The sequence below is a fragment of the Pristis pectinata genome, chromosome 6, assembly GCF_009764475.1.
Source record: "Pristis pectinata isolate sPriPec2 chromosome 6, sPriPec2.1.pri, whole genome shotgun sequence".
Taxonomy (NCBI): Eukaryota; Metazoa; Chordata; class Chondrichthyes; order Rhinopristiformes; family Pristidae; genus Pristis; species Pristis pectinata.
Window position 1 is genome coordinate 138,068 of NC_067410.1, and position 26,507 is coordinate 164,574.

General features: G+C 44.2%; 1 protein-coding gene across 5 annotated transcripts in view; it reads right to left on the reverse strand.

Annotated features, from left to right (window-relative positions):
- rft1 (RFT1 homolog) overlaps positions 1–26,507 on the reverse strand; it is a 93,917-nt gene that overhangs the window by 12,207 nt on the left and 55,203 nt on the right. For all 5 annotated transcript variants that reach the window (XM_052018440.1, XM_052018436.1, XM_052018439.1 and 2 more), the window contains 3 exons: positions 24,825–24,903; positions 9,415–9,465; positions 5,915–6,045 (listed from right to left, as the gene is read on the reverse strand). In XM_052018440.1, coding sequence (XP_051874400.1) covers positions 5,915–6,045; positions 9,415–9,465; positions 24,825–24,903 — 261 coding nt within the window. The remainder of the gene's footprint in view (positions 1–5,914; positions 6,046–9,414; positions 9,466–24,824; positions 24,904–26,507) is intronic.

A 26,507-nucleotide genomic window follows, 5' to 3' on the forward strand; every position in this document is an offset into this window, starting at 1 on the left:
ATCGTTATCCTGTTGTAGAAGCCATCCTCTTTTCATCTTCAGCTTTTTTTTTCACAGACAGTGTGATGTTTGCTTCCAGAATTTGCTGGTATTTAGTTGAATTCATTCTTCCCTCTACCAGTGAAATGTTCCCCGTGCCACCGGCTGCAACACAAGCCCAAAACATGATCAATCCACCCCTGTGCTTAACAGTTGGAGAGGTGTTCTTTTCATGAAATTCTGCACCCTTTTTTCTCCAAACATACCTTTGCTCATTGCGGCCAAAAAGTTCTATTTTAACTTCATCAGTCCACAGGACTTATTTCCGAAATGCATCAGGCTTGTTTAGATGTTCCTTTGCAAACTTCTGATGCTGAATTTTGTGGTGAGGACACAGGAAAGGTTTTCTTCTGATGACTCTTCCATGAAGGTCATATTTGTGCAGGTGTCGCTGCACAGTAGAACAGTGCACCACCACTCCAGAGTCTGCTAAATCTTCCTGAAGGTCTTTTGCAGTCAAACAGGGGTTTTGATTTGCCTTTCTAGGAATCCTACGAGCAGTTCTCTTGGAAAGTTTTCTTGGTCTTCCAGACCTCAACTTGACCTCCACCGTTCCTGTTAACTGCCATTTCTTAATTACATTACGAACTGAGGAAACGGCTACCTGAAAACGCTTTGCTATCTTCTTATAGCCTTCTCCTGTTTTGTGGGCATCATTTATTTTAATTTTCAGAGTGCTAGGCAGCTGCTGATTGTTGGGTCAAGGTTTGAGGAGTCAGGGTATTTATAAACCTTTGAAATTTGCATCACCTGGCCTTCCTAACAATGACTATGAACAAGTCATAGCCGTAACAAGCCAATGAAGGTCTGAGACCTTGGTAAAAGTTATTTGAGAGCTCAAACCTCTTGGGGTGCCCAAACCTTTGCATGGTGCTCCTTTCCTTTTTTTCCACTTCTAAAATTGTACAAAACAAAAATAATACACTAATCTTGGTTAAAATGTTGAAAAGAATGTTTCATCTTTAACTTTGACTTCTGGAGATCAGTTCATCTTCTACTCACTTAACTATTCACAGTAACAGAAATTTTGACCGGGGTGCCAAACTTCTGCATGCCACTGTACCTCCCTGCTTTTGTATTCAATGCCCCGATTTAATCAAGCCAGTATCCTGTATCCCTTCCTAACCACATTATCTACTTGCATTGCCACCTTCAAGGATCTCTAGATTTGTACTCTAAGGTCCCTTTGTTTGTCAATGCTCCCTAAGACCATAGTCAGACCTTTTTTCCGAGGGTAGTGGAGTCTAATACCAAAGGGCATAGGTTTAAGGTGTGTGGAGAGAAATTTAAAGGAGATCTGAGGGTAAGTTTTTCACACAGAGGTTGGTGAATATCTGGAATGAGCTGCCAAAGGAGCTAGTGGAGGCAGATACAATTACAACCTTTAAAAGGCATTTGGACAGGTATTTGGTTAGGAAAGGAGTAGAAGGATACGGACCTAATGCGGGTGAAGAAGATTACTGTAGATAGGAACCATTGTCAGCATAGACAAGCTGGGCCAAAGGGCCCGTTTTTGTGCCGTACGACTCGGAGATGCCCATTTTGTGACAATTGGTGAACACAGAACATAGAACAATACAGCACAATAAAGGCCCTTCGGCCCACAATGTTGTGCCGACCTTTAAACATTGCCTAAGACTATCTAATCCCTTCCTCCCACATATCCCTCCATTTTAAATTCCTCCATATGCCTATCTAGTAATCTCTTGAACTTGACCAATGTACCTGCTTCCACCACTGCGCCAGGCAGCGCATTCCATGCCCCAACCACTGTCTGCGTAAACAAAAACCTCCCTCTGATATCTCCCTTGAACTTCCCACCCATTATTTTAAAGCCATGCCCTCTTATATTGAGCATTGGTGCCCTGGGAAAGAGGCGCTGGCTGTCCACTCTATCTATTCCTCTTAATATTATGTATACCACTATCATGTCTCCCCTCATCCTCCTTCTCTCCAAAGAGTAAAGCCCTAGCTCCCTTAGTCTCTCGTCATAATGCATACTCTCTAAACCAGGCAGAATCCTGGTAAATCTCCTCTGCACCCTTTACAATGCTTCCACATCCTTCCTATAATGAGGTGACCAGAACCGGATACAGTATTCTAAGTGTGGTCTAACCAGAGTTTTATAGGGCTGCATCATTACCTCACAGCTCTTAAACTCGATCCCTCGACTTATGAAAGCTAACACCCCATAAGCTTTCTTAACTACGCTATCCACCTATGAAGCAACTTTCAGGGATCTGTGGGTATGGACCCCCAGATCCCTCTGCTCCTCCATACTACCAAGAATCCTGCCATTAACTTTGTACTCTGCCTTGGAGTTTGTCCTTCCAAAGTGTACCACTTCACACTTCTCTGGATTGAACTCCATCTGCCACTTCTCAGCCCAGCTCTGCATCCTATCAATGTCCCTCTGCAATCTTTCAATCCTCTACACAATCCACAACACCACCAACCTTAGTGTTGTCTGCAAACTTGCCAACCCACCCTTCTACCCCCTCATCCAAGTCATTAATAAAAATCACGAAAAGCAGAAGTCCCAGAACCGATCCTTGTGGGACACTGCAAGTCACAGCCCTCCAAACTGAATGCACTCCCTCCACCACAACCCTTTGCTTTCTACAGGCAAGCCAATTCTGAATCCACATGGCCAGGCTTCCCTGGATCCCATGCCCTCTGACATTCTGAAGAAGCCTACCATGTGGAACCTTGTCAAATGCCTTACTAAAATCCATGTAGACCACATCTACTGTACTACCCTCATCAATGTGCCTCACCGGGACAAATTTATCCCGAACATCCTGCAAGAGATCCCTGAACAACGACCACATCTCTATAGTACATTTCCCTTCAAAAAAGTCATCCTAATTCACACTCACAAGTTCTAGCCTTATAGCCTCATAATTTACACTTCCCCACTTAATTATTTTCCTGTCCTCTTTGCTCTTATCCTTGTCCATGACAATGCTAAAGGTTAGGAAGCAGTGGTCACTGTCTGCCAAATGCTCACCCACTGAAAGATCTGTCACCTTACCCAGTTAATTACCTAATACTAGATCTAATATGGCATTCCCTCTAGTTGGCCTGTCAACATATTATGACAGGAATCCATCCTGAACACACTTAACAAACTCTGCCATGTCTAAACCTTTGGTACTAAGCAGGTGCCAATCAATATTTGGGAAGTTGAAGTCTCCCATTATAACAACCCTGTTATTTTTGCACCTTTCCAAAATCTGTCTCCCAATCTGCTCCTCAGTATCCTTGCTGCTACCACGGGGCCTATAGAATACTCCCAGTAGAGTAACTGCTCCTTTCTTGTTCCTAACTTCCACCCATACTGACTCTAGGGAGGATCCTGCTACATTATCTACCCTTTCTACAGCTGTAATAGTATCCCTGACTAGTAATGCCACCCCTCCTCCTCTTCTCCCCCCCCCTCCCTATCCCTTTTAAAACACCGAAATCTGGGAATATTCAATATCCACTCCTGCCCTGGTGACAGCCAAGTCTCTGCCAGAGCCACAATATCATAGTTCCATGTATTTATCCAAGCTCTTCAGTTCATCACCCTTATTCCTGATGCTTCTTCCATTTAAGTAAATGTACATTAGCCCATCCACCTTACTACTTTTGTACCCTATACTCTGCTTCTCCTTCCTCAAAGCCTCTCTATATGTTAGACCTGGCTTTACTCCATGCACTTCTTCCAATGACCTATCCCTCCGGTTCCCATTCCCCTTGCAAACTAGTTGAAACTCTCCTGAACCACACTAGCAAACCCGCTTGCAAGGATATTGGTCCCCCTCGAGTTCAGGTGTAACCCATCCAATCTGTCCAGGTCCCACCTTCCCCAGAAGAGATCCCAATGATCCAAAAATCTAAAACCTTGTCCCCTCCACCAACTCCTCAGCCATCTCCTCCTATTCTTACCTTCATCATCATGTGGCACTGGCAGCAATCCTGAGATTGCTACCCTTGAGTTCCTGTTCTTCAGTCTTCTGTCTAGCTCCCTAAACTCACTTTTCAGGACCTCATCCCTCTTTCTACCTATGTCGTTGGTACCAACATGTACCACGACTTCTGGCTGCTTTCCCTTCCGCACAAGAATGCTGTGCACCTGATCAGAGACATCCTAGACCCTGGCACCTGGGAGGCAACATACCATCCGGGATTCTTGCTCACGTCCACAGAACCTCCTGTCTGTTCCCCTGACTATCGAGTCCCCTATCACTATTGCCCTCCTTTTCTCCTCCCTTCCCTTCTGAGCAGCAGGACCAGTCCCAGTGCCAGAGACCTGGCTACTGCCACTTGATCCCTGTAGGTCATTCCCCTCAACGGCATTCAAAGTGGAATATCTGCTTTTAAAAGTCCACATACACAACATCAACTGCACTACTGTTTTCCATCTCCTGTCACTTCACTAAAAAACTTAAGCTCAATGAAACGTTTTGTTTTCAACAAATTAGGGATGGACAATAAATTGAGGAAACACAAATTATTTAGTTAATTCAATTTAAATACTCCCGCTGGCATGTTGGGATTTGCACACGTCGCTGGATTGGTAATCTAGAACTCTGATGCTGGTCCAGTAACATAACAATTATTCACGGTACCCTGGGTTCACCCCACTTGTTTTTTGTTCCCCTGAAGATCAGGAGCATTTGTAATTCTCCACTCCCCTGGCATCAGCTCCATATCTAAGGTGAGCTACATGAGATCGTGATCACCATCTCCACAATTTCATATCCCTTGGTGACCAAGGATGCATCACAATGGGAGCTGGCGACTTGTTTACCATGGGTAATGCTAATCTTTTACAGATGGCCATAAGTGTTGGCTTTGCAAGTACTTCTGCATTCCATAAAATGAATAAATTTAAAAATCAGTACACTGTTAATGGCAAGACCCATAACGGTGTTGATGTACAGAGGGATTTTGGGGTCCAAGTCTACAGCTTCCTGAAAGTGACTGCACAGGTTGATAGGGTGGTAAAGAAGGCATATGGCATGTTTGCCTTTATTAGTTGAGGCACTGATTTAAAGTCAAGGAGTTATGTTGCAGCTTTATAAAACTCTAGTTAGGCCACATCTGCAGTACTGCATTCTATTCTGGTCACCCCATTATAGGAAGGATGTGGAGGCTTTGGCTAGGGTGGAGAAGAGGTTCACCAGGATGCTGCCTGGTTTGGAGGGCATGTGCCATGAGGACAAGTTCGACAAACTTGGGTTGTTTTCTCTGGAGCAGCAGAGGCTGTGAAGAGACCTGATAGAAATTTATAAGATTATGAGACACATAGATAGAGTAGAGAACCGTTATCTTTTTCCCCAGGGTTGAAATGTCTAACACTTGAGGGCATGCATTTAAGGTGAGAAGGAGTAAGTTCAAAGGAGATGTGCAGGACAAGTTTTTGTTTTACACAGCGATGGGTGCCTGGAATGTGCTGCCAGGGGTGGTGATGGAAGCAGATACCATAGAGGTGTTTAAGAGGCTCTTAGATAGTGATATGAATATGCAGAGAATGGAGTGATATGGACATTATGTAGGCAGAAGGGATTAGTTTAGTTAGGCGTTTAATTGCTATTTTAATTAGTTTGGCACAACATCGCGGGCTGGAGGGCCTGTTCCTGTGCTGTGCTGTTCTATGTTCTAATCCATGCTGACTTATTTATTAGCCTATACTTTTCCAAACAGCAATTAATTGCATCCCAACCTGTCATTTCTGGAAGTCCCCCCCTCTGTTTTTGTCCCTAATTTCTTAACTGTCTCCCTTCCTCTAATAGCAGCAGCATTTTGTCAAGTGAGGACAGTACTGAGCCCTGGAAAACCACAGTATGAAGCAGGACAGTATCTGGTACAGCCAAATCCACATTACCTGTCTCTGGTGCCCTGGTTTCTTCCCTCGCTCAAGAACATTAGCAAAGAAAATGTAGAAACTTTCCTCAATAGGAAGGAAGAGGAACCGAGCCACCAGCGAGCCCAGATTATTCACAATGTCATAGACACCTGCAAAAAAAAACACTTGATCAGTCACCATCCGCCAGACGTTTGTCCCGAGACCGGACTAAACCATGAGAGCGATCTGTAGGAAGGAGCAACTTGATGAGGAAGGGGATAGGAGTGAGGGAAAAGGATGTTAGGGTGTTGATGGTTGAGGTGGTTGCAGATGAAGTTCACTGTGAGTCTAGTGGTAGGAGGGTCACAGTGCATCCACTGTAGAGGTGTGGGGGTGGGGAGTGGGAAAGGCATGGGGAAAGTGGCAAATGATCTCAGAAAGCTTGGGAATAATGTGAGGATCCTGCAAGAAATTGATACTTACCCTGATTGGCTAGACTGTGATTTTTGGCTGCTGATTAGGGTCCAATTTCTTGATCTCTCTCCATCACTACTACTACTTGAAGCTAGACCCATCTCAACTGTGCACTGTCAGTAAGGAGGCAGCAGCCACAACACACCAGCCCAAAAATTATAGTCTGGCCAATCAACAAATTCCACCAGGGCATGCATCAATTACCTGTAGGATCCTTATTTTATTCATAAGCTTTCTGGGATCATGTTCCCTCCATCATAATGAGTCCGTATTCCCTCACTGGACCCACTGTGGCCAGCCCCTTTCACCACTACCCCATCCCCACAAATGGACCATGGACCTATAATGACACTCTATTCCTCATCTTCTAACTACAGTGACTCCCTTCCTCTCCTCCTAGTCACAGTAACTTTCCTGTCCCACTCCCACAGAGACCTGCTCTTCCCACAGCAACAATCCTTCCCTTGCCTTGGGCTAAGCAACAGGAGGGTGATGGCAGAGGATTGCTTTTGTTTGGATGACTGCGACTAGTGCTGTTCCATGGGGATCGGTGAATGATTTGGATATGGATGTAGGTGGCATGATCACTAAGTTTGCAGATGACACTAACCCTACAGGGTGAGATTGATGTGTTGGTGAAATGGGCTGAGAAATGGCAGATGGAGTTTAATCTAGATAATTGGAGGTAACGCATTTTGGGAGTATTAATGAGGCTAGGACATACACCATGAATGGTAAGGTCCTTGGTAGTACTGAGGAACAGAGGGACCTTGAAGGTGGCAGCGCACGTAGATAACATGGTTAAAAAGGCATATGGGATGCTGGACTTCGTTAGTCAGGGCATTGAATACAACAACAGGGAGGAAATGCTCCAACTTTATACAACATTAGTCAGACCTCAAGCTGGAGTACTGTGTGCAGTTCTGGTCACCACACTGTAAGAAAGATGTGATAGTTCTGGAGAGGGTGCAGAGGAGATTTACCAAGATGTTGCCTGGGATGGAGCATGAGGAGAGACTGGAGAGGCTGTGTCCCTGGAGAATGGCCTTGGTAAGCAAGATTAAAGAGAATTCCAAAACCTCTTATAAGTAGGAAGAGGGTAGCTAGAGAAAGAGTAGGTTCCTTCTGTGTGGGGTCAAGGGATAGGAGTGAGTCCTATACTTCTCATTGGTATTCAGCAGGGAGAAGGATGTGGAGGATGGGGAGTTAGGAGATGAGTATGCTGGTATTCTGGGACATGTCAATGTCAGGAAGGAAGAAGTATCAGAGATACTGGCACACATTCAGGTGGATAAATCCCAGGGCTGAGGGGATGCTGTGGAAGCAAGGGAGGAGCTAATGTTGTTCCCTTGTTCAAAAAGGTCAGTGGGGATAAGCCAGGAAACTACAGGCTGGTGAGTCTTACATCAATAATACAGAAATTATCAGAAAAAATTCTAAGGGACAGGATATATGTTCACTTGGGAAGGTAGGGACTGATTAGGAGGAGTTAACGTGATATTGTACGGGGAAAATTCTGTCTTGCAAACCTAATTGAGGTTCTGGAGGAGATAACTTAAATTGATGAAGACAGGGCAGTGGACAGGGTATACATGGATTTTAGAAAGGCTTTTTGACAAAGTCCCACACAATAGGCTGGTCCAAAATGTTAGGGCATGTGGCTCCATGGTGTGTTGGCAAACTGGATCCAAAATAGAGGGGTGTTTTACTGACTAGAAGTCTGTAACCAGTGATGTACCATAGGAATCGGTGCTGGGGCCATTGTTGTTTGTCATATACACATACATAATATACTAATATATATAACTTTGATGAGAGCGTATGTGGACTGATTAGTAAAATTGGTGTAGTAGTAGTCAGCAAAGAGAATTGTGAAAGGATACAGAGGCATATATATCAGTTGGAAAGAAGGGTGGAATGGTAGCAGATGGAATTTAAGCCAAACAAGAGTGAGGAAATGCAATTTGGGACATCAAATACTAAAAGGACACGTACAGTGAATGGCAGGGACCTTAGGAGTGTACAGAGAGACTGGGAGTGCAAATTCATAGCTCTCTGAAACCAGAGACATAGGTGGTTAGAGTAGAGAAGAAGGCATTCAGCATGCTTGCCACCTTAGACCAAGGCATTGTGTACAAGTGTTGGGATGTCATGCTGCAGCTGTACAAAACATTGGTTAGACCGCACTTGGAATATTGTGTACAGTTCTGGTCACCACACAACAGGAAGGATGTGGTAGCAATGGAGAGAGTGCAGAAGAGATTCACCAGGAAGTTGTCTGCAATGGAGGGCTGTAGTTATAAGGAGAGATTGGACAGGCTGGGTTTATTCTCATGGAATGTAGGAGGTTGAAGGGTGATCTTATAGAGGTTTATGAAATTATGAAGGACATAGATAGGGTGGATGGTCAGAGTGTATTTTCCACGATGGGGGAGTGTAAAACTAGAGGGCACAGGTCTATGGTGAGTGGGGAGACATTTAAAATAAATCTGAGGGGTAGATTTTTCACAGAGGATGATGGGCAGATGAAGTGGTAGAGGCAGATACAACTTCAATATTTAAAAGGCACTTGGATAGGAATGGAGTAGAAGTATATATGACTAAGGCAGGCAAATGGCATAGACAGGCAGCATAGATCAGCAGAGGCAAATTGGGCCAAATGGCCTGTTTCCATGCTGGATGACCCTATGACCAACAAACCTTCCCTCCCCCCTCCAGACGCTGGGACACCCCCCATACCTCACTATGTGACCCAGGCCTCTGCCTCACAGTATGAGGTGCCTGGTCTCTCTGCAACCCCTTCTGCCTCTGCCTCCACCCCCTTTCAAACAAAGCCAAGGGTCCCTCCCCAAACTACCTACACAGGGTGGTGGCTCAGATCAGATGCTGAGGAGTCGGTGCTTGTATTGCTGCGTTAACACATTGCCAGGCCAGTGCTGACAATTTCCTTGTTAAAACAGAAGTATATTGTCATCAGCAATGCCCCAGGTACCAGTTACCTTTAAAACAAAACGTGTAAAATTAAACTGAACAAATAGAACATGCCCGGAAAATAACAATCATACCTTGTTCCCCAAAATTCAGTACGTTGAGAAATGTCATGACATATCGTTCACCTGCAATAAAACCAGACTATTAGTTAGAGTAAGGCAGCCTAACCCTGATCATTTTCTGGTGTTCCAGTGAATCCATTCCAATTCAGCTCCCACAGTCAACCATCAGTGAGGTGCTTTGGGCATTTATAATTATTAGGGACTACAGATCAATGAGCAGGGAATCAATAGATTGCCACTCTAATATCTCAGCGTCATTAGGGATGAGATATGGAGAGATGCACACACAGGTTTTTTTTTAAATATTCACTGTCAGGACTGGATAGCTTTGTCTAGGCTAACATTTATTGCCCATCCCTAAAGGTGGGTGGTGAGCTGCATGGTGAAGGTGTTATCACAGTGCTATTGGGGAGGGAGTTCCAGGATTTAGACCCAGTGACAATGAAGGACCATCGATACGTTTCTAAATCAGAATGATGTGCAATTTGAAGGGGAACCAGCAGGTGGTGATGTTAGAACATGGAACAATTACAGCACAATTCAGGCCCTTCGGCCCACAAAGCTGTGCCGAACATGTCCCTACCTAGAAATTACTAGGCTTACCCATAGCCCTCTATTTTACTGAGCTCCATATACCTATCTAACAGTCTCTTGAAAGACCCTATCGTATCAGCCTCCACCACCGTTTCCGGCAGCCCATTCCAGGCACTCACCACTCTCTGAGTAAAAAACTTACCCCTGACATCTCCTCTATATCTACTCCCCAGCACCTTAAACCTATGTCCTCTTGTGGCCACCAATTCAGCCCTGGGGAAAAGCCTCTGACTATCTACCCTATCAATACCTCTCATCATCTTATACACCTCTATCAGGTCCCCGCCATCCTCCGTCTCTCCAAGGAGAAAAGGCCGAGTTCCCTCAACCTGCTTTCATAAGGCATTCCCATATACCTGCTGTTCTCCACCACCTTGGTATTGGTATTGTTTATTATTGTCACTTGTACCGAGGTACAATGCAAAACTTGTCTTGCATACCGATCGTACAAGTCAATTCATTACACAATGCAGTTACATTGGGTTAGTACAGAGTGCATTGATGTAGTACATGGTAGTACAGGCACGGTAGTGTAGCGGTTGGCGTAACGCTTTACAGCAGCAGCGACCCGGGTTCAATTCCCGCTGCTGTCTGTAATGAGTTTGTACATTCTCCCTGTGTCTGCGTGGGTTTCCTCCAGGTTCTCCGTTTTCCTCCCACATTCCAAAGACGTACAGGTTAGGAAGTTGTGGGCATGCTATGTTGGCGCCGGAAGCGTGGCAACACTTGCGGGCTGCCCCCCAGAACACTACGCAAAAAATGCATTTCACTGTGTGTTCAGTCTGGGTGAAAACAGTCTTCCTCAGATCCCCTCCAATCGTCTTACTCCTCACCTTAAACCCATGCCCTCTGGCTTTAGACATCTTCATAGTGGAGAAAACTTTCTCACTTTCCATCCTTATCACAATTTTATGCACTTTAATCAGGTCCCCCCCTCAGCTTCCTACATTTCAAGGAAAACAAACCCAGTATATTCAGTCTCTCCTCATAAATGAAATGTTCTATCCCAGGCAACATCCTGGTGAATCTCTGCACTCTTTCCAGTGCAATCATGCTCTTCCTGGAGTGTGATTGCACACAATATTCCAACTGTGGCCTAACCTAAGTTTTATAAAGTTGTATCGTGACCTCCATTCTTTTACATTTTATGCCTTGGCTAATAAAGACTATCACCCTGTATGGCATCTTCACCACCTTATCTACCTGTACTATCATCTTTAATGTCAATGTATCATTGACATTGTTGATGCTGCACTAATCCAAGCAAGTGGTTAGTATTTCAGGATGAACCTGACATCTGTCTTGTAGGTAGTGGATAGGCCTTGGACTGTCAGGAGATGATTCACTCATTGCAGGATACAGCCTTTTACCTGGCTTTATAGCCAGTATCCATGTGGTTGCTCGTTGAGTTTTGGATCAATGATGATCCTCAGGATATTGACAATTGAGTCTAGACTTGTACAGCATAGAAATAAGCCCTTTAGACCACAATGTTAATGCCAACCTATACTAATCTCACTTGCCTGCATTAGAACATAGAACATTACAGCACAGGAACAGGCCCTTCACCTCACCATGTCTGCGCCCAACACAATGTCGAATTAAACTAAATCTCTTCTGCCTGTAATGATCCATATGCCTCCACCCTGCATATTCATGTGTCTATCTAACAGCATCTTAAATATCGCTTTTGTATCTGCTTCCACCACTGTGCCTGGCAGCACATTCCAGGCACACCCACCACTCTCTGTGTTTAAAAAAAACTTGACCCACACATCTCCTTTAAAATTTCCTCCTCTCACCTTAAATGCAGGTCCTCTAGCATTTGACATTTCTACCTTGGAAAAAAATTCTGACTTTCTAGAACATAGAAATAGAACATAGAAAAACTACAGCACAATTCAGGCCCTTCGGCCCACAAAGCTGTGCCGAACATGTCCCTACCCTAGAAATTACTAGGCTTACCCATAGCCCTCTTTTTTCTCATCTCCATGTACCTATCCAACAATCTCTTAAAAGACCCTATCGTATCTGCCTCCACCACCATTGCCAGCAGCCCATTTCATGCACTCACCACTCTCTGAGTTAAAAAACTTACCCCTGACATCTCCTCTATACTTACTCCCCAGCACCTTAAACCTATGTCCTCTTGTGGCCACCATTTCAGCCCTGGGGAAAAGCCTCTGACCATCTACCCCATCAATAGCTCTCATCATCTTAAACACCTCTATCAGGTACCCCCTCATCCTCCGTTGCTCCAAGGAGAAAAGGCTGAGTTCCCTCAACCTGCTTTCATAAGGCATGCTCCGCATTCCAGGAAGCATCCTTGCAAATCTCCCCTGCACCTTCTCTATGGCTTTCACATGCTTCCTGTGGTGGGGCGACCAGAACTGAGCACAGTACTCCAAGTGGGGTCTGACCAGGGACCTATATAGCTGCAACAATACCTCTCGGCTCCTAAATTCAATTCCCCTAGTGATGAAGGACAATACACCATATGCCTTCTTAAACACAGAGACAACCTGCGCAGCCGCTTTGAGCGTCCTATGGACTCGGACCCCAAGATTCCTCTGATCCTCCACACTGCCAAGAGTTCTACCATTAATACTATATTCTGCCATCATATTTGACCTACCAAAATGAACCACTTCACACTTATCTGGGTTGAACTGCATCTGCCACTTCTCAGCCCAACTTTGCATCCTATCTATGTCCTTCTGTAACCTCTGACAGCCCTCCAAACTATCCACAACATCCGCAACCTTTGTGTCATCTGCAAACTTACTAACCCACCCCTCCACTTCCTCATCCAGGTCATTTATAAAAATCACAAAGAGTAAGGGTCCCAGTACAGATCCCTGAGGTACACCACTGGTCACCGACCTCCATGCAGAATACGACCCTTCTACAACCACTCTTTGCCTTCTGGGGGCCAGCCAGTTCTGGATCCACACTGCAATGTCCTCTTGGATCCCATGCCTCCTTACTTTCTCCATAAGCCTCGCATGGGGTATCTTATCAAATGCCTTGCTGAAATCCATATACACTACATCTACTACTCTCCCTTCATCGACGTGTTTAGTCACATCCTCAAAAAATTCAATCAGGCTCATAAGGCAGGATCTGCCCTTGACAAAACCATGCTGACTATTCCTAATCATATTATACCTCTCCATAAATCCTGCCTCTCAGGATCTTCTCTATCAGCTTACCAACCGCTGAGGTAAGACTCACCAGTCTATAATTCCCTGGGCTATCCCTACTCCCTTTCTTGAATAAGGGAACAACATCCGCAACCCTCCAATCTTCTGGAACCTCTCCTGTCTCCGTCGACGATGCAAAGATCATCGTCAGAGGCCCTGCAATCTCCTCCCTCAACTCCCACAGCAGCCTGCGGTACATCTCATCCGGCCCCGGCGACTTATCCAATTTGATGTTTTCCAAAAGTTTCAGCACCTCCTCTTTCCTAATATCTACATGCTCAAGCTTTTCAGTCCGCTGCAAGTCCCCACTACAATACCTCAGATCTTTTTCCATAGTGAATACTGATGTAAAGTATTCATTAAGTACCACCGCCATTTCTTCCGGATCCGTACACACTCTCCCACTGCTGTACTTGATAGGCCCTATTCTTTCGCATCTTATCCTCTTACTCTTCACACACTTGTAGAATACCTTGGGGTTTTCCTTAATCCTGCCCGCCAAGGCCTTCTCGTATCCCCTTCTGGCTCTCCTAATCTCCTTCCTATTAGCCTTATACTCTCCAGATCTCTAACATTACCTAGCTCTCTGTACCTTTGTATGCTTTTCTTTTCCTTTTGACTAGATTTATTATAGCCTTTGTACACCACGGTTCCTGTATCTTCTCGTGACTCCCTTGTCTCATTGGAACATGCCTATGTGGAACTCCACACAAATATTCCCTGAATATTTGCCACATTTCTTCCGTACTTTTCCCAGAGAACATTTGTTCCCAATTTAATCTTCCAATTTCCTGCTTGAAAGCCTCATAATTCCCTTTACTCCAAGTAAATGCCTTCCTGGTTTGTCTGTTCCTATCTCTCTCCAGTGCTAACGTAAAGGAGATAGAATTATGATCACTATCACCAAAATGTTCACCCACTGAGAGATCTGACACCTGACCAGGTTCATTTCCCAATACCAAATCAAGCACAGCCTCTCCTCTTGTAGGCCTATCTACCTATTGTGTCAAGAACCCTTCCTGAACACACCTACCCTATTGATGCCTCTCATAATTTTACAGAACATAGAACATTACAGCACAGTACAGGCCCTTCGGCCCACAATGTCGCGCCAACATTTTATCCTGCCCTAAGATCTATCTAACCCTTCCCTCCCACATAGCCCTTCATTTCTCTGTCATTCATGTGTCAACATGAATGATAAAGAAATAAAGGGCTATGTAAATTTCTATAAAAACTTCTTTCTGGCCTTCCCTCAGCCTCCAGCACTTACGGAAACCAAACTATTTGTTCAACCTTTCCTTATAGCTCATATCCTCTAATCAAGCTAGATCCTGGTAAACCTCTTCTGCACCCTCTCCAAAGCCTCCACTTCCTTCCTGTAAAGGAGTGACCAGAATTGCACACAATACTTCAAATTGGATCAGCAAGTTTGCAGATGACACTAAGATTGGAGGTGTTGTGGACAGTGAGGAAGACTTTCAAAGCTTGCAGAGGGATCTGGACCAACTGGAAAAATGGGCCAGAAAATGGCAGATGGAATTTAATGCAGACAAGTGTGAGGTGTTGCATTTTGGAAGGATAAATCAAGGTAGAACATACACAATAAATGGTAGGGCACTGAGGAGTGTGGAGGAACAAAGGGATCTGGGAGTTCAGATACATAATTCCCTGAAAGTGGTGTCACAGGTAGACAGGGTTGTAAAGAAGGCTTTTGGCATCCTTGCATTCATAAATCAAAGTATTGAGTATGGGAGTTGGGATGTTACGGTTAGGTTGTATAAGACATTGGTGAGGGCAAATTTGGAGTATAGTGTGCAGTTCTGGTCACCTAACTATAGGAAGGATAGTGCAGAGAAGATTTACTAGAATGTTGCCTGCCCTTCAGGCGTTGAGTTACAGGGAAAGACTGAACAGGTTAGGACTTTATTCCTTAGAGCGCAGAAGAATGAGGGGAGATTTGATAGAGGTTTACAAAATTATGAGGGGTATAGACAGAGTTAATGCGAGTAGGCTCTTTCCACCTAGATTAGGAGAGATAAGTACGAAAGGACATGGCTTTAGGGTGAAAGGGGGAAGATAAAGGGGGAACATTAGGGGGAACTTCTTCACTCAGAGAGTAGTGGGAGTGTGGAACGAGCTGCCATGTGACGTGGTAAATGCGGGCTCACTCTTAATTTTTAATAATAAATTGGATAGATAAATGGATGGGGGAGGTCTGGAGGGTTATTGACTGGGTGCAGGTCAATGGGACTAGCGGAATAAAGTTTTGGCACAGACTATAAGGGCTTGTTTTCTGTGCTGTAGTGTTCTATGGTTCTAGCGTAGCTGCAACATGACTTCCTAACTCTTATACTCAATCCCTGACCAAACATGCCATATGCCTTTTTTAACCCCTATAATTCCATAATCATGTATGCCCTGCTTACTCAAGGTACCTGTCAAGATGCTTCTTAAATGTTACTATTTCTCTCTCCACCACCTCCTCTAACAGCTCATTCCAGACACTAACTACTCTTTGTGTGAAACATTTACCCGTCAGACCTCCTTTAAGCCTCCTCTCTCTCACCTTAAACCTATGCCCTTCCGTTTTAGACACCCTAACCATGGGAAACAGATTCTGGCTATCTACTCTATCTATGCCTCTCATAATTTTATATACCTCTATATACCCCTCAGCATCCTTTGCTCCAGGGAAAACAGTCCCAGCCTATCCAATCTTTCTGGTTAGCCCTCCAGCCCATTCCTGTGAATCTTTTCTTCATCCTCTCTAGCTTAACCACATCCTTCTTACACTGTGGTGACCAGAACTGCACATAATAATTCACGTGCAACCTAACCTAAATTTTGTACAATTATAACATAACATCCCAACTCTTATGCTCAACGTCTCAGCCGTTGAAGGTAAGTATGCCATATGCCTATCTCACCATCATGTCTACCCATGTTCCCATTTTCAGGGGACTATGTACAAGATCTCTGTGTTCAACAGCACTCTCCAGGGCCTTGCCATTCACTGTGTACGTCCTGCATATGTCACGGCTGCTGCAGACATGGTAGGTCGAAGGGCCTGTTGCGGTGCTGTACTGAGGACTGAGAGTGGACTGAATGGGCGGTAATTGGTCTGACTGGATTTCTGCTTTTTGTGACATACCTGAGCAATTTTCCACAATCTCAGGTAGATGGCAATGTTGCAACAGTAATGAAACAAGTAGGCTAGAGATGCAGCCAGTTCTGGAATGCAGGTCTTCAGTTCGAGACATGAGATGTTGTCTAGTCTTGTAGCTCTCAGCTGTTTTTTGATATCACATGGAGTTGATCGAAATGTCTGGAGACCTTCTTGTGATTGAGGGGATCTCTGAGGAAGCTGAGAGTGATCACTTGGACATGGTTGCAAACAGTTCAGTCTCGTCTCTGACATGCTACGTTTTGCAGAAGGGGAATTTTTTGGGAGCCTGCTCCTCATCTTTTTGGGTACTTAATTGTCCACCAGAATTCACAACAAAGTGGCAGGACTACACAGCTTCAATTTGATGTTACTTGTGAAATTGCCTGCCTTTTATGTGCATCAAGAAGTCCTGTTTTACAGTTTCACCAGGCTGGCAAATCATCATCATTAGATGTGTCTGGTGTTGTTCCCAGCATGCCCTTCTGCACAACTCACTGAACCAGGCTCGGTAGTACTGGTAGAGTGCGGGATATGCTGGGCCATGACCTCACATATGTCATTGTTAAAAGACATTTAGACAGGTATACAGATAGGAAAGGTTCAGAGGGATATCGGCCAAATGTGGGCAAATGAGACTAGCTTAGATGGGCAATTTAGTTGGCATGGACTGGTTGGACCAAAGGGCCCGTTTCATGCTATATGACTCTATATATTTCCTCTTGTACTGACAGCCCACAGCACCTCACAGACACCCAGTTTTGATTTGTCAGATCTATTCAGAGTCTCATTCAGCATTTTGGAGTGCACTCCACACAATAATCAGTGTTCTCGGTGTGAAGATCCACAACTTTATTATCGATAAGACCACAGGAGCAGGCCATTCAGCCCCTTGAGCTTGTTCTGCAATTCAGTAAGACCATGGCTAATCCAACTTTCCTTAATTTCACTTTCCTGCCCTCTCCTCATTATCTTTGATTCCCTTATTAATTAAACAGTGATCCATCTTAGCTTTGAATATTCAAGCATTCAGTCTCCACATATTTCTGGGGCAAGGAATTCCAAAGTCTCAGAACCCTTTGGCAGAAAAAAATTCTTCCTCATCTCAGTCTTAAATGGAAGCTCCCTTATTCTGAAACTATGCCCTCTGGTCCTAGACTCACACGAGGTAAACTCCCATCATCTATCCTGTCAAGCCCCCTAACAATCACGTTTCAATAAGATCACCTCTCGTTTGTCTTTACTCCAATGAACACAGACCAAATTTGTTCAACATTCCCTCATAAGAAAATCCCTCTACATCTGGGTTCATCCTAGTGTACCTTCTTTGAACTACCTTTAATGATAATATACTTTTCCTTAAATAAGAGGACCAAAGCTGTACAACAGCACTCATGATGTGGCTTCACTAGTGCCTTGTGCAATTATAGTAAGACCTCTCTACATTTATATTCCAACCATCTTGAAATAAAGGCCAGCATTCCTTTAGCCATCTCAATTACTGCCTGCACCTGTATGAAGCTTTCTGTGTTTCATTTAAGAGCTGCCAGAGGAGGAAGGGGAAGCAGATACAATGACAATGTTTAAAATGCATTTGGACAGGTACTTGATAGAAAAGACAAAGAGGCATGATGCAGGCAAATGGGATTAGCATAGATAGGCATCACAATCGGCATGGATGAGGTGGGCTGAAAGGGCCTGTTTCTGTGCTGTATAAATCTGTGATTATATGAGGACCCCCAAATCCCTTTGCACTGCAACTTTCTGCATTTAAATTACCTTTATAATTCTTCCCTCTAAAATGAACAACTTCAAACTCAGTTTGCCAGCTTTTTGTCTACTCATTCAACCTATGATATCTCTCTATGCTGTATCCTCCTCATAACTTGGCTTCATCATTAGCTGACCAGAGAAATTAAAGGCAATATGAAAGGAAAAGGCTTATAAAGTTTCCATAAATATTGGAGACACAAGAGACTGCAGATACTAGAATCCAGAGCAAAAAACATACTGCTGGAGGAACTCAGTGAGTCGAGCAGCATCTGTAGGTGGAAAGGAATTGTCAACATCTTGGGTCGAGATACTGCATCGGGACTGATACAAGGTCTCAAACCAAAATGTCAACAGTTCCTTCCCTGCGCGCCCCCCCCCCCACCTCCGCCACCGCCCCCACAAATGCTGACTGGCCCATTGAATTCCTCCAGCAGTTTGTTCCAGAAATGGTAGTAGACCTAATGATTGGGAGCATTTTAGAATTCAGCAGAAGGGGCTCAAAAATTGATGTGTAGACTGGTCACTAATATAAAAAACAGACTGCAAGATCTTTTATAGTAATGTAAAAAGGAAATGACTTGCAATGGCAAACGTGGGCCTTTTACAGACGGCGACAAGAGAACTTATAATGGAGAATAACAAAATAACAGAGGAATTGAATAATTACTTTGTCTGTCTTCACAGAATACACAACAAGATCTACTAGATATATTAGAGGATCAAGGCTGTTTGCAGTAAGCAAAACTCTAGAATGGTATGTTGTCTCCTTGGTGCTAGGGTCAAGAGTTGCTGTAGTTATTGTGGTACACATCAATACCAACAACACAGGTAACAGAGAGGAATGCAGTCCTACAAGTTGAATATAGGGAGCTGAGAAGTAAATTAGAAAGTAGGACCTTGGAAGGTAGTAATTTTGGGACTTTTGGTGCCTATGCTAGTGCAACTGAGTGAGAGGGAGCAGAGTGGGTTAGGCTTTGGCTCAACGGGCTTCGGCGAGAGCGGGAAAGAGGCAAGACTAATAGAGAGGGGGTAAGTTACTAGTTTATTTGTTGAACTCAGTGGTATTCAGCAAGATGCATCTAGGGTTGGTCTTATGTTTGGAGTGTCAGATGTGGGGACCCTGGGAGACTACCAGACTCCCCGATAACTACATCTGCGCAAAGTGCACCGACATGCGGCTCCTCAAGGAACAGATTGAGAGTCTGGAGCAGCAGCTCGATGACCTTCGGTTGGTTAGGGAGTGTGAGCAGGAAATAGACAGGAGTTATAAAGAGTTTGTAGACAGCACCTCTGTGGCGGTCCCCCTCGAAAACCGTTATCTCATTTTAGATTCGGTTGGAGAGGATGACCTGATAGAGGAAGACCTCAGCAACCGGGACCTTGGCACTGTGCCTGGTACTGTGGTCCAGCAGAGGAAGCGAAATGCAGTGGTTATTGGGGATTCTATAGTAAGGGGTACGGATAGCAGATTCTGCGATAGCGACAATGAGTCTCGGATGGTGTGTTGCCTCCCTGGTCCCAGGGTACGGGATATCACGGACCGGGTCCAGAATATTCTGAGGGGAGAGGGTGAGCAGCCAGAAGTCTTGGTACATGTAGGTACCAATGACATAGGTAGAAAAAGAGAAGAGGTCCTGAAGGAGGAATACAAGGCATTGGGGAGAAGGTTGAGAAGTAGGACCTCAAGGGTAGTAATCTCAGGATTCCTACCTGTGCCATGTGTCAATAATAGGAAGAATAGAAAGCTCTGGCAGATGAATGCGTGGCTGAGTGACTGGTGCAGGGGGCAGGGCTTCAGATTTTTGGATAATTGGGACCTTTTTTGGGGGAGGCATGACCTATTCGCTAAGGATGGGTTGCACCTAAACTCCAAAGGTTCCAATATCTTGGCGGGAATGTTTAATTTAGTTGTAGGGGAGGGTTTAAACTGATCTGGCAGGGGGATGGAAACCAGGATGTTAGGTTACAAGATGCTAAGGTAAAGGAGGAAGTTTATAGAAACAAGTCCAATGAGGATGGCAAGGATACAGAATGTTAGGATAGAGGATGAGGTATATAGGAACATGTCTAAGGTAGTATGTAGTGAAGATGGTAAGAAGGATAGACAGGTGGAAAGCCAGGATAATCTGCTGAACAATAGAAGTACAACAAAACTAATAGCAGATACCGGACTAAACGTACTATATTTAAATGCACGTAGCATTAGGAATAAAGTAGATGACCTAGTGGCACAACTACAGGTTAATAAATATGACATGGTGGCAATCACCAAGTCATGGCTTTATGATAGATGTGATTGGGAACTGAATGTCCAGGGGTACTCAGTGTATAGGAAGGATAGGCGGGTAGGCAGAGGGGGAGGTGTGGCCATGATGGTTAGTAGTGATATAAAATCAATAGAAAGGAAGGATATTGGGTCAGAGGAGGTGGAATCCTTGTGGGTGGAGCTAAGAAATAGCAAGGGTAAAAGGACAATAGTAGCAGTCATATATAGGCCCCCTAATAGCAGTCAGCAAGTGGACGATAAGTTGCAGTTTGAGATAGAAAAAGCATGTCAGAGTGACAATGTGAAGATAATTATGGGGGATTTTAACATGAAGGTGGACTGGGAAATCCAGAATGGCGGTAGTACTCAGGAGAGGGAGTTTGTGGAATGTCTAAGGGACGTTTTTCTAGAGCAGCTTGTTGAAGAGCCCACCAGGGGATTGGCTGTTTTGGATTGGGTGCTGTGTAATGAACCGGAGGTGATTAGGGAACTAAAGGTAAAGGAACCACTGGGAACCAGTGATCACAATATGATTGAGTTCAGTTTCAAGTTTCAGAAGGAGAAACTGATAACTGGTGTATTGATATTTCAGTGGAACAAAGGAAATTACAATGGTATGAGAGAGGAGTTGGCCCTAATTGATAGGAAGAGTAAGCTGGCTGGAGGGACGGCAGAGGAGAAATGGAAGGAATTTCTACAGGAAATAAGGAAATTGCAGGATAGATATATTCCAAGATAAAAGGTTTTGAATGGAAAAAAGGCACAAATGTGTATAACGAGAGAGGTGAAGGCTAAAATAAAAGCAAAAGGGGCGGCGTACAAAGAAGCAAAAATTAGTGGGAAAACAGAAGACTGGGAAGCTTTTAAAAACCTGCAGAGAGAAACTAAGAAGGTTATGAAAGGAAGTTGGCGGATAACATTCGAAAGGATACTAAGAGTTTTTTTAAATACATAAGGTGTAAAAGAGAGACACGGGTTGATATAGGACCAATTGATAACGGTGCAGGAGCTATTATAATGGACGATAGAGAGATGGCAGAGGAATTGAATGAATATTTTGCATCGGTCTTCACCGTGGAGGACATCAGCAATGTGCCGGTTAGTCAGGAGTCTCACGAAATGGAATTGAGTTCAGTTAAGATTACTAGGGAGAAGGTGCTAGGAAAACTAAATGGGCTAAAGACTGATAAGTCTCCCGGACCGGATGAGGTGCATCCCTGGGTTCTGAAGGAGGTGGCTTTAGAGATAGCGGAGGCATTGGTGATAATTTTCCAGAAATCAATAGATTCCGGCGTGGTTCCGGAGGACTGGAGGGTCGCAAATGTAGTTCCGTTGTATAAGAAAGGTGGGAGGCAGCATAAAGGAAATTACAGACCTATTAGTCTGACGTCAGTGGTGGGAAAGTTATTGGAATCTATCCTCAAAGATGGGGTTACGGAATACCTAGAGGCGCAAGGCAAGATAGGTCCTAGCCAACATGGTTTTGTGAAGGGAAGATCCTGCCTGACCAACCTATTGGAGTTTTTTGAAGAAATCACAGGTAAGGTGGATAAGGGAGAGGCGGTAGATGTTGTATATTTAGACTTTCAAAAGGCCTTTGATAAGGTGCCTCACAAGAGACTGATTAATAAGATGAGAGGTCATGGAATTACGGGTAGGATAACAGAATGGGTGGAGCATTGGCTGGCTGACAGGAAGCAAAGAGTGGAAATAAAAGGATCTCGTTCTGGTTGGTTACCGGTTACTAGTGGTGTGCCGCAGGTGTTGGTGTTGGGACCGCTCCTTTTTACCTTGTACATTAACAATTTGGATGATGGAATAAATGGTTTCGTGGCTACGTTTGCGGATGACACCAAGATAGGGGGAGGAGTAGGGAGTATTGAAGAGATAGGAAGGTTGCAGAGGGACCTAGACAGTTTAGGAGAATGGGCAAGGAAGTGGCAAATGAGATTCAATGTAGAGAAATGTGCAGTTGTACACTTTGGAAGCAGAAATAAGCGGGCAGATTATTATCTAGGAGGAGAGAAAATCCAAAGCACGGAAGTACAAAGGGACTTGGGGGTACTCGTGCAGGATACCTTAAAGGTTAACCACCAGGTCAGATCGGTGGTAAAGAAAGCGAATGCTATGTTGGCATTCATTTCGAGAGGTATAGTGTATAAAAGTAAGGAAGTGTTGATGAGGCTCTACGGGGCACTAGTGAGGCCTCATTTGAAATATTGTGCGCAGTTTTGGGCCCCACATCTTAGGAAGGATGTGTTGACGTTGGAGAGGGTTCAGAGGAGATTTACGAGGATGATTCCAGGAATGAAAGGGCTTACGTATGAGGAGCGTTTGTTGGCTCTTGGACTGTACTCACTGGAGTACAAAAGAATGAGAGGGGACCTCAGAGCGACATTTAAAATATTGATAGGAAAGGACAGAGTAAATGTGGCTAGGCTGTTTCCCTTGGAGGGTGAGTCCAGGACCAGAGGGCACAATCTTAGAATTAGAGGGTACAGTTTCAAAACAGAGATGAGGAAAAATTTCTTTAGCCAGAGGGTGGTGAATTTGTGGAACTCCTTGCCACGTACAGCAGTGGAGGCCAGATCAGTGGGGGCGTTCAAGGAGGAGATAGATAGATATCTAAATAGTCAGGATATCAAGGGATATGGGGATAAGGCCGGAAATTGGGATTAGAATAGTTTTTTTTTTCTTCTTCTTCTTCCCCCATTCCCCATTTCTCATTTCTATTTCCCTTTCCTTGGAGCAGACTCGATGGGCCGAATGGCCTGCTTCTGCTCCCTTGTCTTGTGATCTTGTGAACTACAAATACGAAGATAAAATCAGATGAATACATGACTGGAGAGATGAGGTAGGGGAGAGGGATTCAGATTCTTGGGATATTGTGACTGGTTCTGGGGAGGGAGTTACATGTTGGCATGTTTGCTAATGCTGTCTGGAAGGGTTAAACTCGAATAGAAGGGGGAGGGAAACTTGAGCAGGGAGACAGGAAGTGGGAAATGAGGAGAGAAATGAAAGACAGAAAAGGAAGAAGGAAAATTGGAAGGCAGAGAAAACATGGGCAAGAGGCAAACAGGGCCATAGTGCTATAAAAACAAATAAGAGGGCAAATAATGTTAAAAACGCAGGTCTAAAGGCATTAATGATGAACTAACAGTGCAAATATAAATGGTATGATATTGTTGCTATTAAGGAATTGTGGCTGCAGATTGGAAGAAAGATGGGGAGAACATCCGGGGCTATTCAATACGTAGGAAGGACAAGTAAAAAGGGAAAGGAGGTAGGATGGTGTTCTTAGTAAAGGAGGAAATCAATGCAATGGTAAGGACGGACATTGGCTTGGAAAATCAGAAGGTGAAATCTCTCTGGGCAGTGCTAAGAAATACCAAAAGGCAGAAAACATGAGTGGGGGTTGAGTATCAACCCTAGACAGTGGTGGTAACATAGGGGATGGAATTAAATAGGGAACTAGAGACAGATATAAGAAGGTTACAATTGTAATATTGGGGGACTTTAATCCATACATTGGTCAAACATAGTAGCAATAATACCACAGAGGGAGAATTTCTGGACTCTACATGATGGATATTTAGATCAATACATTGAGGAACTGACTAGAGAACATGACATCCCAGATGAGGTTTGCACAATAAAAAAGGAATGATTAACAATCTTGTGGTTAGTGTTTTTTTTTAGGGAAAAACAACAAAAACATGATAGAACTTCTTCACCTGCACGGTAGTGTAGCGGTTAGCATGACACTATTACAGCACCAGCGACCCGGGTTCAATTCCAGCCGCTGTCTGTAAGGAGTTTGTACGTTCTCCCCGTGTCTGCGTGGGTTTCCTCCAGGTGCTCCGGCCTCCTCCCACATTCCAAAGACATATGGGTTAGGAAGTTGTGGGCATGCTATGTCGGCGCCGGAAGCGTGGCGACCCTTGCGGGCTGCCCCCAGAACACTCTACGCAAAAGGTGCATTTCACTGTGTGTTTCGATGTACGTGTGACTAATAAAGATATCTATCTTAAGTAGATAAAATTTATGGGAGGCATAGATAGAATAGACGGTCAGAGTCTTTTTTCCACGATGAATGTATTCCACTACGTAGATTACAGTGCATTCACTATCTCTGTAACCACTTCTTTCAGGATCCTAAGATGCAGATCTTAAGATCCTGGGGACTTACCAGCCTCTAGCCCTATTAGTTTGCCAAGTACTAATTCGCCAGTGATGGTGAAGGTATTTAATTCCTCACAGATATTTTTAAGCATTAAAGGGATGTTCATAGTATTTTCTAATGTAAAGACTGATACAAAATATGCTCAACCCCTCTGCCATTCCCTTATTCCCCATGACTACTTCCCAGTTTCTGAGGAAAGTTTAAAGCCATTTCAGTTCCTCCCCAACCTATTTGTACCTTCTGTCAGGATCTGCTTGAGCAAAGATTGTTTGTAAAAGGTCCAAGTCAGTTTGGCCAGTTGTAGATCAATAACATGCTGAAAATGAAAGGAAAGTTGTCAATGAATGGAATAGATTTATATAAAAACATCAAAATTGTGCACAAGAAAATCAGATCTGCAGCACATATGTTATTTCTCACTTAGTGATGTCACTAATGAGATTCAAATGTAGAAATCAAAGACTTGGAGTTACACAGCATGGAAACAGGCCCTTCAGCCTAACTCGTCCATGCCAACCAAGTTGCACACCTGAACTAGTCCCATTTGGCTGCTTTTGGCCCATATTCCTCTAAACCTTTCCTGTCCATGTACCTGTGCATTTTAAATGTTGTAATTATACCCACCTCTACGACTTCCTCTGGCAGCTCATTCCATATACCCACCACTCTCTGTGTGAAGAAGTTAAACCTCACATCCCCTTTAAACCTTTCCTCTCTCACCTTAAACCTATGTCCTCCAGCTTCAAACTCCCCTACACTGGGAAAAAGACTGTGACATTCACCCTGTCAATGCCCCTTTAAGAAGGGCGGCAAAGAAAAACCTGGGAACTATACACTAACATCTAACATATCTGGTAGGTAAGTTAATGGACAGGATTCTAAGGGATAAGATATACGTGTATCTGGAAAGACGGATTGAGTTTTTGATGATGTGACCAAGAAAGTCAATGAGGGCAGGGCAGTAGACATGGTTTATATGAATTTCAGTAAGGTCTATGACAAGGTTCCATATGGTAGGCTGCTCTGGAAGGTTAGATCGCAAGGAATCCAGGGGGAGCTGGCTTATTGGAAACACAGGAAGCACAGGGTGATGGCGGAAGGTTGTTTCTTGGACTGGAGGCCCATGACTAGTGGTGTACCTCAGGGATCAGTACTGGGCCATTGTTGTTTGTCATCTATATCAATGATTTGGATAAGAATGTACAAGGCATGGTTAGTAAGTTTGCAGATGATACTAAAATAGGTGGCATAGTGGATAATGAAGAAGGTTATCAATAATGACAGGGGGATCTTCATCAGCTGAGTAAGTGGGCCGAGGAGTGGCAAATGGAGTTTAATCCAGATGAGTGCAAAATGTTGCGTTTTGGAAAGACAAATCCAGGTAGGACATTCACAGTGAATGGTAGGCCCCAGGGAGTGTTGTAGAACAAAGGAACCTTGGTGTACAAGTACATGGTTCCCTGAAAGTGAAGTCACAGGTAGACAGGGTGGTGAAGAAGGCTTTTGGCACGCTGGCGTTCATAAGTCAGGGCATTGAGTATAAAAGGGAGTTCATGGTTTGGTTCTACAGGACATTGGTGAGGCTGCACTCAACAGTATTATGTTCAGTTTTGGTCACACTGTTATAAGAAAGATGTTAGTCAAGTGGAAAGAGTGCAGAAAAGATTTACGTTGTCAGGACGAGGTCTGAGTTATAGAGAGCGGTTGGACAGGCTAGGACTTTATTCCTTGGAGCGTAAGAGACAGAGGTGATCTTATAGAGGTGTATAAGATCATGAGGGGATAGATAGTCAAGGATGTGTTCAGTAAGTGGAAGGCCTACAAAGGCGAACTTTTGAGAGTGCAGAGTTTTCATGTTCCTGCCAGAATTAAAGGCAAAGTTAACAGGCATAGGGAACCTTAGTTTTCAAGGGATAGTGG